The sequence below is a fragment of the Leptonychotes weddellii genome, chromosome 5, assembly GCF_054177405.1.
Source record: "Leptonychotes weddellii isolate Sample4059 chromosome 5, ASM5417740v2, whole genome shotgun sequence".
Classification (NCBI taxonomy): domain Eukaryota; kingdom Metazoa; phylum Chordata; class Mammalia; order Carnivora; family Phocidae; genus Leptonychotes; species Leptonychotes weddellii.
The window spans coordinates 45,867,880-45,888,710 of NC_138373.1; the positions used below are offsets into that span (position 1 = coordinate 45,867,880).

A 20,831-nucleotide genomic window follows, 5' to 3' on the forward strand; every position below is an offset into this window, starting at 1 on the left:
TTTTTTTTTTTAAAGATTTTATTTATTTATTTTTTAGAGAGCGAGCGAGAGAGAAACAGCATGAGAGGGGAGAGGGTCAGAGGGAGAAGCAGGCTCCCCGCTGAGCCGGGAGCCCGATGTGGGACTCGATCCCAGGACCCTGGGATCATGACCTGAGCCGAAGGCAGACGCTTAACCATCTGAGCCACCCAGGCGCCCAAGTTATTACTATTCTTAAGTTACTATTATTCTCAAACATTTTCTCTTCAAATAATTAGGTAAGCATCAGCAGAAATATTTCCACTAGAGCTAATGAACAAAAGAAAAGAAATCGAGAAACAAGTTCTAGAAAATATGCTATAAATAATAATGTCTGTTGACAAGAGATATTTTTAAGGAGATAATTGAACAAGAACATTTATCTTACAATCATCACTACAGAGTAAAAACACTAACAAATTACTTTGTTTTTTAGTACCTACCTTTGTCTGGGAACTATAAAGAGTGCCCGTACCAACTTCTTCCTATTCGCTTTTGTATTCATGTTCATGCAAAAATCCATTGCTGCCTAAAGGAGAAAAAGCAAACTTTTTTCCTTAAAAAAATATATATATAAATTTAGCTAATGAAAACAGAAACCATGCATGCTACAAAGGACTTCTACTTGTTCCTAAACACTTCAAAATGGTTTTAGAACACTAGTATTGTAAGCATATGCCAAACTAAAAGATCATGAAAGCTTAAAGTCTTCTCTCCTTTTAGATCTCAAAATACATGTCTCATAAACTTCTTAATTACAACCTAGAGTTAGAAACAGAAAGCCAAGTGGGTGGACTGAAGACCTGCCATGAATTGTTTGGCAAATAACTATATGAAATGGCAATTAATGCCTCTGAGCTCAATGAAGTCAGGTAAACCAACATTAATATAGGAAAAATATTCTGACAGAATTAGAAAGTAGCAAGAATAGTTCTTGCCAGGAACCAAGAAAATTATTAATGCTAATAAGGATAATCAAAAAAGAACAAAGATAAACTAGAAATGAGAGAAAGGTATATATTATTCTCAGGAACATGTAAAAATAAGTGCCTCAGCATTGACTAAAAAGGTTTAGTTTAGTGTCAACAATCAGATTTGACAACTTAAAGAAACCACATCACAAGACTCCAATAAATACCCACAACTGTTATCTAGTGTAGCAACCTACCATTCTATACTGTAGTAACAAAGAAGTGTTCAATATTTCATCACTATGTCTGACATATAAGCGTGAAAGAAAAGCTGAGAGGTATGTGTTCTAGGAAGCCACTGGAAAGCAAAAATATGAGTAACTGGTATTTTTAAAACATAGGCATGTATGCTTTAAAATGTTAAAGATTTTCAGTATATTTGGTTTAAGAAAAATAAGTTATACTTTAAAAAGGAATAAACTACCTTTAAATATACTTTTGAGGGTTTCAAATATTATCCTTCCATAGGTTCACATGAAATGTAATGATTATTTTATCATTAATCCTAATCCTTAATCTGATAATCTCTTGATTATCAGATGCACAAAGAAGATCCAGAGTTTCCAGATCTATTAAGGATTTCTACTCTTGCTATAGACAGAATGTACTGAAATACCTCCCATTTGGTTAAATCTTTTGAGGAAATGGCACAGCTAACACTGATTAGATTCAAACCTGGGACACTAACTCACATTGCAGTATTCACCAAGATCAAAATTTTACATCAACATTAATCAAGAGAGTAAAATCAATTTAAAATTTTCTTCTGCTTGTAAAGAGAGTATAATAAATGTTATTAAAGCTTACATTTTATAACAGTAAAGTTTATCATAGCTAATTAAAATAACAAAGAGAAAGGAGAAAATACAATAAATTTCCTATAATCAATTCACCCATAGGCAACATTGAAAAATTCTGGACCTAATAAATAGAAATCCCAAAGTCATGTACTCAGAAAATAAAATAGGTTAATACTAGAAAAGTTCACACACACAAACTCTCAAACCAACATTTCTGAAAATATTAAAAAACATTTTAAATGGCCAATAATGGCTTATGTCTCACCGTAAATTAGAAAACACAAAAAATAAAATGTATTTCAGTAACTACTTTAGAACACTATCCTTTGAAATACATAAGTACTTTGCATATTCTACCTAAATAAATTTTATGAAGACAGAGAAGGCAATAATCACTTCACAATAATCAAAGGCCACTTAAGTTAAGGAAAAAAAAACCCCAATGTTCAAAACTCTCCACAGATCAGGAGTCCGTAAAGCATGTCAATGCCTAACACACAGTAGGGGTTCAGTAAGTATATAGAATAAATAAATAAAAGACAAGATGAGTAGAAAAACTGTAAGAATTACTAATTTCAGAAAATTAAAAGGAAAAAAAGCTTCATATGTATATTAATTCTTAGATTTAATCAGTCCTATCCTTTGGGAGAAATGGAAGCAAAAGGAGTCTCCCTGGTGGTATCTATTTGCTTGAGGAACAATTGCTGATTGACAACTCAGTAAGCAGTATTATGAAAACTTGTTTCAAAACAATTTAGGTCAATGAAAGACAGTTCAACAATCATTTCTTATTTTATTAAGTAAAAATAAATTCTTCTGATCATCAAATGTATGCAGAAATAAACATTAAAAAAATAATAAATAAACACTACCATGAATGACATTACTCACAGAAGTTACCTAAATGAAATTTTCACTCTGGTTTCTATATTGTTACATAATTATTGAACTCAAAGAATTCTTAGATTTTTCTGTTTCCCAATTACTTTTCCCTCTCAAGCCATTTGGACCTTTGTGAATGTATATGGAAGAAATACCTTTCATGAGGACGCTGACTCCCCAGAGGAACCCAATGGAGTCCAACAGGGAAGAGTGGCCCATGTGACCCTCAGAGGGCTAACTCAGAATTTACTATACAGTCATTACTGGCAAGAGCTCTTAATACTGAGTGGGGCGCTACAGGATACCTTCCAATGCAGACTCAGAAAAATAATGCTACTATATACAAAATGGCCAAGTTCCTTCTCACCTTCAATTTTCATGATAGTACTCAAAATGGGGTACAGGGATGGAGCATAAGTGTCAAGGTATCTCTCTGTCATCCTCTGTTTATGTCTCATGAATGAATATATGAAAATTTGGCAGGGGAAAGATTCAATCATATTTCAAACTTGCTAAGTTTTTGAAAACTGTACATTGACCTAATCACTCCAAAAAGTAAGCCAATTTGGAAACAGTTTCGAGCTTACTTGATTACATGAATAGTTACTGAAATACATCTACATTATTTGAAGGAGAACTAAACGAGCTCAAAGTTGAAAAATAACCTAACCACTGTAGTTCTCTATAGGAGACTGTCAAAGCATTATGGGGAAAAATATGATTATATTACACTCTGACAAAAAAATGGCTTAAAGCAACAGTTTCCAAACTTTGGGTCTCAAGTGCCCTTTACTTCATACTCTCAAAAATTAAGGACCTGAAAGAACTTTGTTTACATGGATTACATTTATCATCATTTACTGTACTAGAAAAATATTATTTCACTTAAAAATACCAATAAATCTATTAGTTGTTATTTGTTTTTGGAAATAACTACATACTTTAAGAAAAAAAATTTAGTGCCAACAGTGGTACTTTTTTAGAAAATAGCTAGATTTTCATATCTACTTAAGCATTCAATCTGTCATGATGTGTTTTGTTTTTTGGATGAAGTAAATGAAGAAAATCCAACTTCACATATATACATAGCTAGAAAAGGGAGATGTACTTTAATATACTTTCCACTAATGGTAGATATTCTTTGATACTACCCCAAAACTTGACAAGTGGTAGTTTCCTAATGGTTAGCTGCAACATGGAACCAAAATCAATTTTTCATGCTATATTAAAATCCACTGGTCTAACTTGCATTTTTGAGTGAATCTTTAACACCCAAGCAAGATTCTGTGAACACTGTCTCGTAGTCACTTAGAACAATGGTTCACTGAGCAATGCAGATCTTCCACACACATAATTTTATGTATTTAAAATTATATTATTTAATATCATTGCAAATTTCATCAAAAAAGTCCTATCAATAAAATCTCTTCAGAAAAGAATTGGGAAAGTATCAAGCTTATGGTGGTAGATGGAAGTTTTCCAAAATTCTAACTTTTGTTGAAAACTCCAATTCGTTCATTGGTAATAAATACTTTATTGCTGTCCTTGAAGTGACAGGCTCACCTTGTTCATGCTGGAAAACTATCTGCTAAATACCCAAGTCTGAGTTAACACAGTTTGCTCATCACTTCTTTCAAGTAAAAATGGTATTCTATGAAAAAAGCAACTAGTTCAGCTTGCAACTCAATCACACAAGTGGTTTTTCGTAAGACAACCTTGAGAAAGTGGAAGTGCCTTATATGCAATCCCCATTTTTTCAGATTAAAAGGATGTGTATTCAAAGATTAAAAGGAAATAAAAATCACAAATTTTTATAGAGTCATCAAGGAGATTCTTAAATGAAAGTAGCGCTCTCTTTTTAATTACAAATGCATGGCAGTGAAGAATACAAAGGCTACTAGTACAGTTTGCACCCACTCATGCTAAATTGCCACTTCCTTTTGCAAATGTCAAAAACAATGAAAAGGCGGGGCTTGGGGGGAACCCTAATATTGGTATGATAAGAGTTTTAACCTTACAGACCTCATGAAAATGCCTCAGAAGACCCCAGGAATTGACAAAGCATACTTTAAGAATTTCTGGTCTAAAACCATATTTTCCAAACAGTGGGGTCCCTATATGAAGGGGAGAAGTGTCAAGCCAATTCCAGACACAGTTTCACACTCAAAGATAATATCTACAAATTGGCTCCAATTTTCTATGTTTATTTTGGATTCCCATAAAAGACTCCACTTGAAGAAATAGTTCATTCTATGGCTAAAACAGTCCAAAACCCACAAATATTCCTAATTAGAGCTATCCCACAAGGTTTATGTGCTTGCATAAAGTTAAACCATGACAATTATACCTTGTCTATCAGATCTCGGTTGACACAGTTGGGCAACTGCTGGAGGAAAGCATCTACTATGAGCTTGAGATGAGATCCAGTGCTGGCTTCTTCATCCTCTTGTTCTAATATAAAATTAATTTTTAAATAGGTTAAAAAAAATACATAGAGACAATACCCAGAGACAAGAATAGAAACATTCTATTATAAGTTATTTGGCAAAGAGATTATCTACAGCTTTTCTTATGGAAAAATGGAAGCCTTTTTTGAGCTATTACCCTAAAGTGTGGGTATATCTCGAATCAGAACCCAAAGACACTACAGTCTTTCAGATATTGAATATGAAAAGGCAAACTTTTGCCTTAGACACAAAAACTTAAACATAAATTGCATGTAGTTTTATAGTAAATTTGTTATTTTTATCTGCTGAGCATCCCTCCCCCATGTCTTCAAGTAGTAACAGCCCTCCCATCACTCGCTTGCGTTTGAAGGCAACCCATGGGATTCTGATAGAGAAGGGCACAGCCAAAGCACAGCACACCACCTTCCTCTTAGCCACAGGCAACCATGACACAGGATTAGCCAAATCCTTCCATGATACTTATGTACAAGCACTGAGACAGACTCTCTTTTCCTTTGATGTTAATAGCTGATAGGATCTGGGCTTAGGGCAGCCTTCAACCATGCTCACCCTCCCTTCATGACATGGAGAAAAGAAAATCGACAGTAGGAAACAATGAAGACAACAGAGAAATAAGCAATACTGACAAAAGGTATCCTTTTAATAAAAAAATCCCAGCTAATAAATGGATAAAGAAGATGTGGTGTATATATAGATATACATAAAATGGAAATATTACTCAGCAATAAAAAGAATGAGATCTTGCCATTTGCAACAACAAAGAGTATAAAGTTAAGTGAAGTAAGTCAGAGAAAAACAAATACCAAAGGACTTCACTCATATGTGGAATTTAAGAAACAAACAAATGAACAAAGAAGAAAGAGACAAACATAAAAGACTCTTAAATACAGAGAACAAATTGGTGGTTGCCAGAGGGGAAGCAGGTGGGGCAGGCAGATGAAATAGATAAAGGGGATTAAGAGTAAACTTATCATGATGAGCACTGAGTAATGTACAGAATCACTGAATCATCATATTGTACAGCTGATGTTAATAAAACATACTGTATGTTAATTACACTTCAATAAAAAGTCCTAACTAATAAAGAAACCTAATAGGAAGTATTTAGGGAATAATTAACAATATAACATTTTTATTACTAAATACAAAACATTACTCAATTATAAAGACAAAATTGTAACAAATAAACTTATCTACTAGTTGTCTTTTTCTCTCTCAACCATTTTAGAATAACTTTCAAATACTTTTATGTTAAGACTGTAAAGATTATACCATGAATTAAATTAATGACAAACTAGCAAGTAAAGAAGCAGAAGAAATATCTATTAAGATATTGAGAATTTAGATGATCATTAAAGCGTGTATTCACATTATGTGGGACATATCCTGTTTCTATTCTAAATCAAATTCCAAAAAAGTGATGGCCTGGAAACAACAGGAAAATAGAGAATTAAAAAGTAAAGCAAGAGCTCTGTGTATAAAAATTAATCAAAAATTAAATCATTAGCGGGCGCCTGGGTGGCTCAGTTGGTTAAGCGACTGCCTTTGGCTCAGGTCATGATCCTGGAGTCCCTGGATCGAGTCCCGCATCAGGCTCCCTGCTCGGCGGGGAGCCTGCTTCTCCCTCTGACCCTCCTTCCTCTCATGCTCTCTGTCGCTCATTCTCTCTCTCTTAAATAAATAAATAAAATCTTTAAAAAAAAAAAAAAAAAAAAATTAAATCATTAGCAAAATAACACTTACCTTGCTCATCCAGAAGTTTCTTTGTGAGATCCTCAGCTTCATCTCCACCCTCTAACTCCAAGGTATCATCATTAATTTCTAGGTTCTCCAACTCAAGCTCTAAATCCTCAGGATTTGATACCTCTTTATTATCCTTTGGTTCTTTCGTCTCTATTTGAAAACAAAGAATCAGTATCTCTGAATTAAAAGTCATACTGAAATCCTGCCACAAAAATAGATAAGGATTCATAAAATCTGCATCATTTGTCTTAGAATCTACATATATACCTGGCAATAAAATTGAGTATATATTTAATATACTCAGATTTTATAAAAATAGTACACTCATTGAGAACAAAGACCATAACTTCTTCGATTCTATATGCCATCTATTAACCGAAGGAATGGAGGGATGGATGGATGGATGGAGACATACATGGCATAAGGATCTGTAGTAAAGAGAGGAAAATAAAGCTGATCAGATAAAGTGGACTCAGAATAAGGTGGGTCTCAAACTCCATGACGACAAGTTCAGACTTTCTCTTTTATACAGTATGAGTTGTGCTGGGTCATGAGCAGGAGATAACATTTAAATGTGAAGTGATGTGAAAATTGACTTACCAACAATACACAAGATAAATCAAAAAGACTAGATGTAAAAAGACCAATTAGGGAAACATCCTTATAATTTAGATGTCAGGGGTTACAGGAAATAAATAAAAAATGCAACAAAACAAATGGCCAGGAGTTGGTAATAAGGCTCAACAGAAAGGATAAAAAAAAAAAGAGGAACTAAACCTAATTTCAACACTATTGCCATAATGTTGATCACTGTTGCTGACAGGTAATTGCCAGTTCACTGTATTAGCCTTACTTTTGTGTTTGAAAATTTTCGTAAATATAAAAACAAAAAAATCTGAGTTCAAGACTTTATGCTTAAAAGAGTGGTAGACTTAGGGTGTCAACTGAAATTATATTTTTCAGCCTCATCTCTTACAATCTCTAACCTCATAATTTCTGCATTGAAAGCAGAAATGTTTTACTGATACATGACGCCATCCCATATTTGGAAGAATGAAAGCTCTCATATGGACTGGTTTTGTTGCCTCTATTGGAGACAATTTTCTCATTCATTCACCCTTCCATTCAACTAAGACTTAAATTCTTACTACATGCTAACTACTGTTCTAAACAACAAGGATACAACTTTGTACCAGACAAAAACCCCTGCCCATATGGAGCATACACTCACTCCCCAGTATTCTCTGATGTCTGACTATCAAAAAACCAACATTTACTGATCGGCTACTGTGTATTCAAAACTATGCTAAGCTGCTGAACATTCACTAAAAGCTTAAAATGTGGCTCTTGCTCTCAAGAAATGTACAATCTATCCAAAAAAATTAAATTAATATACACAAGGGAGTCAGAGGGGTATGGTGAGGAGAGGATTCCAAGCAGAAAACACAATGAGGGAAGGCCATGAAGCAAGAGGACTGGCCTGTTGCAGACACTGAAAAGGAGAAAAAAGTAAGGGTAATGTGGTATCAGATACTGGAGAGGAAGACCTAAGCCAAACTATGCAGGGTCCAAGAGACAATGTTACAAGTTTACATTATATTCCAAATAAATGCAAAGCCATTAAAAGATAGGAGAGTAAAATTAATTTTTTAGAATGTACAGAAGGCAGCAAGAGCAAATCCAGGGCAGCCAGGGAGGAAGTAATACACAGTGGCCCAGGTTAAGAGACGACAGACAGTACCTTAGATGAGAATAGTAGCAATAAGGACAAAACCAATCTGAGATATATGTAAAAGGTTGAATTAACTAGACTTGATTACTACAGTGACTGTTCCTTCCTCTTCTATCTGACCCTGAAAAACACTGACATTTAAAAGGCCAAATGAAAGTGGAAAATGAAGATAAGCAGAGAAGACAGGAAGGCTTAGTGTCACAGAAGCCATGGAATGGAAATGCTCCACAAGGGAAATAGTAAACTGTGTTGAATGGTTTGAGAGATCAAATGAGACAGAGACTGGAAACTGCCCATGAGATACAGCAACATGAAGGTGACTGGTAATATTGGCAAAAACAGTTTCAGGGTAGAGGTGAGGCTGGAGCCAGATTGGAGTAGACTAATAAGGAAGTAAGAAAGTGAACAATCAGCATCTTTCAAGAGGACTACATAAAAAAGAGATTAGGACAGTAGCTGACAAGGGATGGGAGGCCCAGGAGGTTTCAGAGTATTCACAATTTGTTTTGATCTGTTTTGTTTTTTAAAGATGAGAATATGTTTGAATACTGAGATTAAGGAGCCAGTAGACAGAGGGAGGGAGAGAGAGAGTTCGATACCAAAGAGATGAAAAAGAGAAAATGGATTGCAATAGTGTTCTGTAGAAAGAAGGAAACAAGAATCAGAGCAAGAAGATGGACTGGCCTTACATAGAAGGTGTAAAATTTCACCTTATCACCCAGGGAAGAAAAATTCTATAAGCCCTAAGACAGGTAGACTTATAAATCAGAAGGGGCACACTGTGGAGGGAGTTCTATCTAATGGCTTCCATCTTCTCTATGAAGTACTATATCGCACATCATCTTCTGCTAAAGAGGGAAGCAGAACAAAAATCAGAGAAAGAATGAAAATGTGTTATTGAGTCAACTGCTGTCAAGTTTCCATGCAGTGTTGAGAACCTGGTTGAGGGTGGTGACCATGAATTTATCAAGTTATCAAGCTATCTAACTGATCATCTCTAGGAGAGCTTAAGAGTTTGGATAAAGAAACCAATATGGCGGATGACTAAGTTCATCCAGGGCTGAACTTGACAGGTATGTATGAATGAAAGACAAAAGGAGAAAGAATGTGTAAGAGAAATATTAAAAATGTATACCAGCATGCAATCTACAAAAGAAGGTAAGTGGGACGCCTGGGTGGCTCAGTTGGTTAAGCGACTGCCTTCGGCTCAGGTCATGATCCTGGAGTCCCGGGATCGAGTCCCGCATCGGGCTCCCTGCTCAGCAGGGAGTCTGCTTCTCCCTCTGACCCTCCCCCTTCTCATGCTCTATGTCATTCTCTCTCTCAAATAAATAAATAAAATCTTTAAAAAAAAATAAAATAAAAAAGAAAAGAAGGTAAGTGAAGGCAGGTGGAGACTAATGGAAGGCCAAAAAAAATAAAAATTTAAAAATAAAAAAAAAATTGAGGGAGCCAAGTAAGGGACTAGAGGTCTCAAAAGAGGCAGAAGAGGGGCAGTGAGGGGACCTGAGAAAGTACGGTGAAAGGACAGAGATATTTAAGTTAGTGGTTTGAGGTGATTTCAGGGGTGGTGCAGTTGGGGAAGATTAATTTCCATCATACTGGTAAGAATGAAAGGCAAAGAGAGATGCCTTAAGTTCAAGCCAGTTACTAGTAGAAACTGTCCTATAATTTTTTATCCATAGAATACCTCTACCAAATAAAATGGCATTTTCTTTCTTTTAATATGTTCAACTGCTTAGTCAGTCACCAAATTTAATCTATTCATTCCTGGGTACATTTCTGTATGTAAGACCATATCTCCCCCCTTCTCTTCTTTCTTATTACTGTTCCTATGACTGATCTCTTACATTACTAAAACAGAGAACTGCTGGTCCACACCATATTTCTAATTTATCTTATATGCCACTTACAGAGTAACCTTTAACAGAAAGTAACAAAACAGAGTAACAAAAAGCTGTGTATCAATCACATCTACGCATCTATGTTATTTAAACTTCAAATAAATGGTATTCACGGTCTGTAGCAAGACAGTCCAAACCAATTTCTCACTACCCTCCTAATTTATTACATCTTCTAAAAAGGCAAAATGAATTATTTGATCCTTACTTCCTTTCCAAACACACTAATTTCCAGCTTCTATGTCTTTTTTTCATGCTATTTGCTCTACTTGAAAGGTTCACCCCAGTATCTCTTGTCAAAATCCAAGTCAAGCTTCAAAAAGTCTGTCACAAAGGTCCATTTCTTCCAGAGTTTTATCTGATCTCCAACCATGGTTACTGCCCCCATCGTCTATTTTTTTTTTTTTTTTTAAAGATTTGAGAGAGTGCGCGCACACATGTGCACGTTTGGGGGGCGGGGGCAAGGGAGAGGAACAGAGAGAATCCCAAGCTGACTCCCCTCTGAGCATGGAGCCCCATGTGCAGGGCTCTATCTTACAACCCCGAGATCATGACCTGACATCAAGAGTCAGAAGCTTAACTGACTGAGCCACCTAGGTGCTCCTGGCCCCACTGTCTTAACTGCCACACTTCTTTGTACTTTTCCTATGGCCCCACTCCTACTCTCCTTCATATTCTAATTCTTTGAGGCCCTGGCTGCTCCCCACTAATGTGACTATAAGTCCACAGACTTGCTCATATTTGTCTCGCCCATGTCTCTCAGTACATAATCTCATGAGAGGTTGAGACCCTAAACCCACTACCTCAAAGAAAACCAAGTATTAGAACCCTTCAAGTAAGTCAAATTTGAATGATGCTATGAAAAACCTAGACCGTGGCAGAAAGAAATATTGAGGTAACTAATGTTTTAGAAACTACTCCTCAGGGCTTCAATTGTATATATATGAGGAGATGCCTTCTGAAAAACTTTTAACTGACAAAACTGAGCAGTAGGTATCTAAAATGAGCATTTTATATATATTTTCCTTATATTTCCTGAAATATTTCAAACATTTCAACACTACTCTCCATAAAATATAAAGTAAAATTTACCTTAAGATAAGGACATCTTTGAGATTAACCAAGAAGTTTTTCTATCTTTATGGTACCACAAGGGTCCTTGTAAGGTGTTCTCACCATAGGATGACCTCAACTATCATTTTCACAAAAATAGCCTAATTTTTGGAATACTACTCAGTCATCAAAAAAAAAAAGAAAGAAATCTTGCCATTTGCAACGACATGGATGGAACTAGAGGGTGTTATGCTAAGCAAAATAAGTCAATCAGAGAAAGACATGTATCATATGATCTCACTGATATGTGGAATTTAAGAAACAAAACAGAGGATCATAGGGGAAGAGAGGAAAAAATAAAACAAGATGAAATCAGAGAGGGAGACAAACCATAAGAGACTCTTAAGCATAGGAAACAAACAGAGGGTTGCTGGTGGGGGGATGGGGTAACTGGGTGATAGGCATTAAGAAGGGCACATAATGTAATGAGCACTGGGTATTACGTAAGACTGATGATCACTGACCTCTACCTCTGAAACCAATAATACATTATATGTTAACTGAACTTAAATAAAAATAAAATTTTAAAAATTAGCCTAATTTTCATGTTCAGTATACTTTAATTTAGATTCTGAAGAATGTTATAAAAAGATATTGTTTTATTATTCTTCTTTCAATTAGTATTCAGCACCACCTTATCCCCCATTTAATATATATGTTATATATGAAAAAAGAGAACAAAACTGATCCTTTAAAGAAAAACTTTAAGTTATAAGTCAATCAGAGAAAAGACAAGTATCATATGATCTCACTGATATGAGGAATTTGAGAAACAAGACAGAGGATCATAGGGGAAGGGAGGGAAAAATGAAACAAGACGAAATCAGAGAGGGAGACAAACCATAAGAGATTCTTAATCTCAGGAAACAAACTGAGGGTTGCTGGGTGGGAGGGATGGGGTGGATGGACACTGGGGAGGGTATGTGCTATGGTGAGCTCTGTGAATTGTGTAAGACTAATGAATCACAGACCTGTACCCCTGAAACAAATAATACATTACATATTAAAAAAAAACCTTTCAGTTAAAAACTTCTGGTGTTTGGGTGATAATATGTTACTACATATGTTACCTGAAACACATGCACCACTGTGGTGGGGATGTTGACAGTGAGGGATGCTGTGCATGTGTGGAGGGACTGGGAATATGAGAACTGTGTTCTTTCAGCTTAATTTTGTTGTGAACCTAAAACTTTAGCTCTAAAAAATGAAGGTAATATTAAAAAAAAAAGTTTCTGTGTGTCAAAGTACATTATCAATAAAGTAAAAAGACAATCTTTAGAATGGGAAAAATATTTGCAAATCTGGTAAGGGTCTAATATCCAGAATATTTTAAATTCTTACAACAAAAAGACGACTTAATTAAAAAATAGACAAAGGACTTAAAAAGACATTTTCCCCAGCAAAGATATGCAAATGGCCAACAACCACATGAAAAGATATACATCACTAGTCATTAGGAAAATGTAATCAAAACCACAATACCACCTTTACACCCACTAGGACAGCTGTAGGAAAAAGAAAATCATATAATAACAAGTGTTGGTAAGGATATAGAGAAATGTAGGAATGTTAAAATAGTTCAGCCACTGTACACACAGTTTGGGAATTCTAAAAGTTAAACATAGAAGTTTGTATCTCTTAATCCCCTTCACCTATTTCATCCATCCCTCTGCACCCCCTTCCCTCTGGCAACCGCCAGTTTGTTGGGTATATTAATAAATCTGCTTCTGGTTTTTTCTTTTCATTTCTTTGTTTTTCAGATTCCACATGTAAGTGAAGTCATACAGTACTTGTCTTTGTCAGACTTATTTTACTCAACATAATGTTCTCTAGGTCCATCCAACAACATCCAAGTTGTTGCAAATAACAAGATTTTATTCTTTTTTATTTTATTTATTTGAGAGACAGTGAGTGAGAGAACACAAGCGGGGGCAGGGGAGGCAGGGCAGGCAGGGGCAAAGGGAGAAGCAGACTCCCTGCTGAGCAGGGAGCCCGACACGGGGCTCGATCCCAGGACCCCAAGGCGGGGCTCGATCCCAGGACCCTGAGATCATGACCTGAGCAGAAGGCAAACGCTTAACTGACTGAGCCACCAGGCGCCCAAGATTTTATTCTTTCTTATGACTAACATTTTATTTTATATTTATGCCATATCCTCTTTATCCATTCACATATATCAACAGGCACTTAGTTTGCTTCCACATTCTGGCTACTGTAAATAGTGCTGCAATAAACAGAGGGGTGCATATATCCTTTCAAATTACTGTTGTTTTCCTTGGGTAAATACCCAACAGTGGAATTAGTGGATTGTATAATATTTCTGTTTTTAATTTTTTGAGAAAATTCCATACTGTTTTCTATTTGTAGTACCAATTTACATTCCCACTAACAATAATGAAGATTCCCTTTTCTCCATATCCTCACCAACTGTGATTTCTTGTCTTTTTGGTACTAGTGATTCAGACTGGTGGGAGGTGATAGCTCACTGTGGTTTTGATTTGCATTTCCTTGATGAGTAGTGGTGTTGAGCATCTTTTCATGGTCTATTGGCTATCTGTTCATGGTCTGTATGTCTTCTTCAGAAAAACATATATTCAGATCCTCTGCCCATTTTTTAATCAAATTCTTTGGTTTTTTGGTGTTGAGTTGTAGGAGTTCTTTATATATTTTGTATATTAACCCCTTATCAGATATATCATTTGCAAGTATCTTCTCCCATTCAGTAGTTATTATAATAACTTTGTATGGTGACAGATGGTAACTATACTTACAGTGGTGAGCACTATACAACATATAGAACTGTCTAATCACAATGGTGTACACCTGAAACTAGTGTCAACCTACTTCAATTAAAAAAATAAAACTTAAAAAAATAAAAAAATAAAACAATTACCATATAACCCTGCAATTCCTAGGTGTATACTCAACAAATTGGAAATAGAGACTCAGGTAAGTACATATTCATAGCAGTGCTATTTATAGTATTGACAGTAGCCAAAATGTGGAAACAGCTAAAAAGTCCACTGATGGATAAATGGAAAAACAATTTGTGATACACACACAAAATGAAGTATAATTCAACCATAAATAGGAATGGAGTACTGACAAATGCACAATGTGATGTACCTCCAAAACATGATGCTAAATAAAAGAAGTTAGGCACAAAAGATCATACGTTGTGGGACTCCAATTATATGAAACACTAAAAATAGATAAATCCATAGACACAAAATGCAAATTGTATTTGCCAGGGGCTAGAGGAAGGGAGGAATGGAGAGAAACTGCTTAATGGGTACAGGACTGATGGAATGTTTTAGAAGTATGTGTTATAATATTTGTACATCAAAAGCAAAGAATATTACTTTCTAGTTTTAGTGTACGGTATGTAAATTACTAATCTTAACATAACTCAAAAAGCAGTGTAACACAGAAATTTAGGGCCCAAGTCATTCATTAACAAGACTGAAATTTCAGATCCACCACTTACTAGCTGTGTAAGTTACTTAACTCTGGATAGTTACTCAACCCCTTTGTGCCAGTTTCCTCATCTGAAAACAGGGACAACAACAGTAGCTGTGCCTCACAGGGTTATGAGAATTAAAAATTTTTTACTTATAAAGTACTAAAATGATGTTTGGCATGAAGTGATTATTAAATAAAAATTACTATTATTTTTTTTACATGAGTTCCCTAATATATATATCAGAATACAAAAATACATTAAAAAAAAAATTATCTGCTATCTGTTCAAATCCCTGCCACCGTTCCCTCCCAGCTCCCCTCATCTCTACGGTTTGGCAGAATTCCCTTTATAGAACATGGTGTGACTGGCATTCAGGACCTCCCACTACGTTAATGATCTCAGAGCTTGTGATTTCTCTAAATCAACTCTCCCTCACAAAGAGCTAGGGATATCTACACTGCACTACAGAACTAACACTTTTCCTAACAATCCAACTGGGAGCATTTCAGATCTTACCAAGATCTCACATGAACTCATTACATTATAAACAAACATTTTCAAATTATGGCACTGTTGAAAGTATGTCATTTATCACTCTTTCATGCTCCATTTCATTTAATCTAATGACTCAATGTTCATACTGCAAAACTAGTAACTAAAAAAATACTTTTACAAATACTATTTTTAAACTAATTTTTATAGCACTTAATGTAAAAATTTATCCTCTAGAACTTACCTTTGGAATCATCTTTGTTGGAATCTTTATTCTGACAACTTTTCTCGTTATCTTTAAACAAGATGGCTGGAACAAAAGCTTTCAAATCAATGAGGTTCTCATAAAAATTCCGAGCATCTTCATCTTCCCATATACCACCTTCCAAGTCATATTCTCCAGGCTTACCAGGTGTAAAGATATCAATTCCAGGCCCATGCTCTACAATGAAACAAGCCAGAGGGAATTAAAACCATTTCAGGTGTAGTATGCAAAACCACATAACAAGATATTTTATACTTTCAATTTGACAACTGATGAATCTTGAGTGTTTCAATTAATAGAAGCTTCTTTAATCAACAAACACTCTGGATTATTTATGCAATCATCTTGAACATCAAATCAGGACAGACTAGAGGACAGCATATGAGAAAGATGTTTTTTCTCTTATATAAGAAATATATAAGCCTGGCCATTCCTAAAACATCCACATCTCCCATAAAGCATTTTTTTTGACTCCCAACCCTCTGTACCACTTATATCACAATTATCTTCACAAGTATACCAAAAAAAAATTTAAGATTTTTTTTTTTAAGCAATCTCTGCACCCAATATGGGGGGGTTCGAACTCACAACCCTGAGATCGAGAGTCACATGCTCTCTGGGGTGCCTGGGTGGCTCAGTCGGTTAAGGATCTGCCTTCAGCTCAGGTCATGATCCCAGGGTCCTGGGATCGAGGCCTAAGTTGGGCTCCCTGCTCAGCGGGGAGTCTGCTTCTCCCTCTGCCCCTCCCCCCACGTCCCCACCCCCACCTCATGTGTGCACACATGCACGCATTTTCTTTCCCTCTCTCTCTCAAAAAAAAAGAGTCACATGGTCTGCCAACTGCACCAGTCAGGTGCCCCAGAAGTAAACCATAAACTTTTAATTAAGAAGCATCCCTCCTTTTGGTATAATCCGTGGTATAAGGCGGGTTGCTATAAATGGTCAAGTGATAAATAAATGGAAAAGAACGGAAGGAAAGACAAAGAAATATAAAGATATTTCAGTAGAAGGCAGAAAACCATGCACATATTTGCACATGTGCATGCACATACAGTCTACCCTTTACACACAACTATAAATTCTTAAACTCAGAAGAGTAAATAATATCCAACTTCATGATCATGAGGTCACTCATGAATTTATCTATTCTCACTGTGCTTCTCTCCTAACTAGAATTGTAAGTAGGAGAATGATCACGTAGATTAAAAATAACCATAAGAAAATGATTCATTTCATAGGAAAAACAAAACCAAGAGCAAAAACAAAATCAAAAACAACAGAACACTGGCTCCCTAGCACACTCCTTATATGCCTTACAGCAAATATATTTATACACAGGACACTAAACCCATATACTGTAAAAGAAAAGACTGAAAAAGTTTAACACTGTGTAATGAAAAATATAAACAAAAGCAAAGGACAAACTAGAAGACAATACTGGCACTATTCATACAAAGAAATTAGTATTCATAATATAAAGAGCCCTACAACCAAAGACCAAAATCCCAATAGAAAAACGGATAAAGCCTCTGAAGAAGTAAGTAAAAGATCATATAAAAAGAACCTTAACTGGGATCGAGCCCCGCATCAGGTCCCCTGCTCTGTGGAGAGCCTGCTTCTCCCTCTCCCACTCCCCCTGCTTGTGTTCCCTCTCTCGCTGTGTCTCTCTCTGTCAAATAAATAAAATCTAAAAAAAAAAAGAACCTTAACCTCAATACTAATAAGGATAATGTTAAACAAAACTTAACATTTATCACTTCGACATGCTAAATTATGTTTAAAAGATGGATATCAGCAAATGTTGACAAGACCATAGGGAAGTAAGCAATTTCATATCTTATCTAGAATATAAATTAATACAGCATTAAGGAGATGTCATCTGTCAGTATCTATCAATATTTATTTATTTTATTTTTAACATTTTATTTACTCATTTGACAGAGAAAGAGCACAAGCAGAGAGAGCGGCAGGCAGAAGGAGATGGAGAAGCAGGCTCCCCTCTGAGCAGAGAGCCCGACATGGGGCTTGATCCCAGACTCTGGGATCATGACCTGAGCTGAAGGCAGGCACTTAACTGTCTGAGCCACCCAGGCGTCCCAGTATCTATCAATATTTAAAATAAGTATAATCGGGCGCCTGGATGGCTCAGTTGGTTAAGTGACTGCCTTCGGCTCAGGTCATGATCCTGGAGTCCTGGGATCGAGTCCCGCATCGGGCTCCCTGCTCAGCAGGGAGTCTGCTTCTCCCTCTGACCCTCCCCCCTCCCTCTCATGCTCTATCTCATTCTCTTTCTCAAATAAATAAATAAAATCTTTAAAAAAAATAAAATAAAATAAAATAAGTATAATCTTTGATCCTGCAAGATTCCTTCTAGGAAATGTATACCAAAGAAATAAAAGAACATGTGAAGTAAGATTTACAAGGTTATTTGCCGTAGCACTGTTTGTAACAGAGCAAAACTGAACAGAATCTAAATATCTACCAATAAGGGCTGACAAACTGCATTTATACACTCCATAATATTAATCAGATACTAAAAGAATGAAGCATATCTATCTGAACTCAGTAATTTCTCAAAAATGTTACTGAAAAAGTTAATACAAAATAACATTACATAAATTAACAATAAAGCTATGTATCAATATCTGATTATGTATTTTACATATATATTCTGTACTAAAAAATCTGGACAGATTCATATCAAACTCTTAACCATGGATAGCTTGGAAAATGGAATGCATAAGATAGGAGACTTTCACTTTCTACTCTGTAATATGCATCAATATTTTACATATATGAAAAATGTATTTGCACAGTAATTATAAATTGTGAAAAAATCAACTTCTGAGAAGCAAAAAAAATGCTACAAAGTCAAAAAGCAGTAGATAATCATGGGAAACTATTTGCAATGCATATGACAAAGAATAATTTCTTTAATATGCAAAATGCTTTTATAATTCAATTAAAAACAGATAAATATTTGATTAAAAAGAAGAGGCAGGGGCGCCTGGGTGGCTCAGTCAGTTAAACACCTGCCTTCGGCTCAGGTCATGATCCCAGGCTCCTGGGATCGAGCCCCACATCAGGCTCTCTGCTCAGAGGGAAGCCTGCTTCTCCCTCTGCCTGCTGTTCCCCCTACTTGTGCACTCTCTCTCTCTCTCTGTGTCAAATAAATAAATAAATAAAAATCTTTAAAAAAAAAAAAAAAAAGAAGAGGCAGGGGTAAAGGATTCAAACCAGTATGTCACAGAGAAACATATATATGTATGTATGTGTATATATACATACATATATACATATAAAACAGACAATAAACTTAAAGAAAAGATGCTCAACCTCAGAAGATAAAAATCAAGAACTACAATACAGTAAGAACATTAAGAAAACACTCGTTCTCACATAGCTAGTGGCATATAAATTTCTTTAGAAGAATATTTAACTTTATATATTTAAACTTAAAATGCATATACCCTATGGAAGTGTTGAATCACTATACTGTACACCTGAAACTAATATTACACTGTATGTTAACTGACTGGAATTTAAATAAAAACTTAAAAAATAAAAATAAAATGTAAAAAAAAGAGTAGCTGCAGAATAGTATATATAATATGATCTCATTTCAGCATGGCAGGAACAAATATTCTGATCATTTAAAAGTTTCGGCCTCTTCAGGCCAAGATGAGGTACCAGTGACCTAAAACAACTAAAAAAAACAGGCAAACAATATATATGAGTTTTTGAACACCACATCAGATAGCACAGGAAAGTGATCCCTAGAGACAAGAAACAAAAAACCTGAGCCCTACAATTAACTGCTCTAGCTTATTGCCTTATAGATTTTCCAGGCTACAGCCAAATAAGGGGGAAGTGAAGCAGACCCCAGCAGTCTCTGTGAGATGAGAATGACAGAAGATGAGAGTGTGGGAAAGATTCTAGCCCACGTGGCTAGATAGTGCAGGACAGAGTACCAGAGAGGGAAAAGCACAGAAACAGACCTTAAAGATCAGCAGAGAACTCCCCCTGAATGTTCAGCGGAACACTGATCAGCCCCTATGTGTAAAGGAACTAATTGAGACTGGGAAAATAACTACTCATGAATCTTCCAATTCATGGGAAATCAGGGGAGTACAGAAGGATATTGCTTCTGTAATAGGGAAAATTAGCCCTAGACTAAAGGCTGGTCTGATCCCACCTAACAAAGCCAACCTGAAAAGGATAAAACTGTTTCCAAGTAGCTTAACTGTGTCCCAGAATTAAGGTCAATGATGTTTCTAAGAATACACAACTATCCAGCAGTTATCCAATTTAAACATGATGAAAAATGCAAAAAGTAGAAAAAAATACAAGAGCTGTAGAGGAGATCAATTACTTAATCAATTAAAACCAATGCAGAAGGGATGTCTGGCTCAGGTCATGATCCCAGTGTCCTGGGATCAAGCCTCGCATCAGGCTCCCTGCTCTGCAGGAGGCCTGCTTCTCCCTCTCCCACTCCCTCTGCTTGTGCTCCCTCTCTCACTGTGTCTCTCTCCGTCAAATAAATAAATAAAATCTTAAAAAAAAAATGCAGAAATGACATACATGATAAAATTAGTAGACAAGGACATTAAAACAGATATTCTAACTATATTTCATATACTCAACAAACTAGGAGATAGACTAAGCATGTTTGAGACCATGGAAAATAAAACCAGCTTTGAGAGATAAAAATTACATTTCTATATAATATTAATAATATAGGGGTGCCTGGGTGGCGCAGTCAGTTGATCATCGGACTCTTGGTTTCAGCTCGGGTCATTATTTCAGGGTTGTGAGATCAAGCACCACGTCAGGCTCTGTGATCAGCGCAGAGTCTGCTTGAGATTCTCTCTCCCTCTCCCTCTGTCCCTCCTGTTTGTGCTTTCTCTCTCTAAAATAAATAAATCTTTAAAAAAAGATTAATAGTATATTATACACTATAAAAGGAAAGACTAATGAATTTGA

General features: G+C 35.7%; 1 protein-coding gene across 1 annotated transcript in view; it reads right to left on the reverse strand.

The window, feature by feature from the left end:
• Positions 1–20,831, reverse strand: part of UPF2 (UPF2 regulator of nonsense mediated mRNA decay) — a 57,722-nt gene that overhangs the window by 14,924 nt on the left and 21,967 nt on the right. Inside the window, exons 5-8 of the mRNA XM_081818899.1 lie at positions 15,828–16,025; positions 6,883–7,032; positions 5,019–5,122; positions 462–547 (exon numbers count right to left, since the gene is read on the reverse strand). Coding sequence (XP_081675025.1) covers positions 462–547; positions 5,019–5,122; positions 6,883–7,032; positions 15,828–16,025 — 538 coding nt within the window. The remainder of the gene's footprint in view (positions 1–461; positions 548–5,018; positions 5,123–6,882; positions 7,033–15,827; positions 16,026–20,831) is intronic.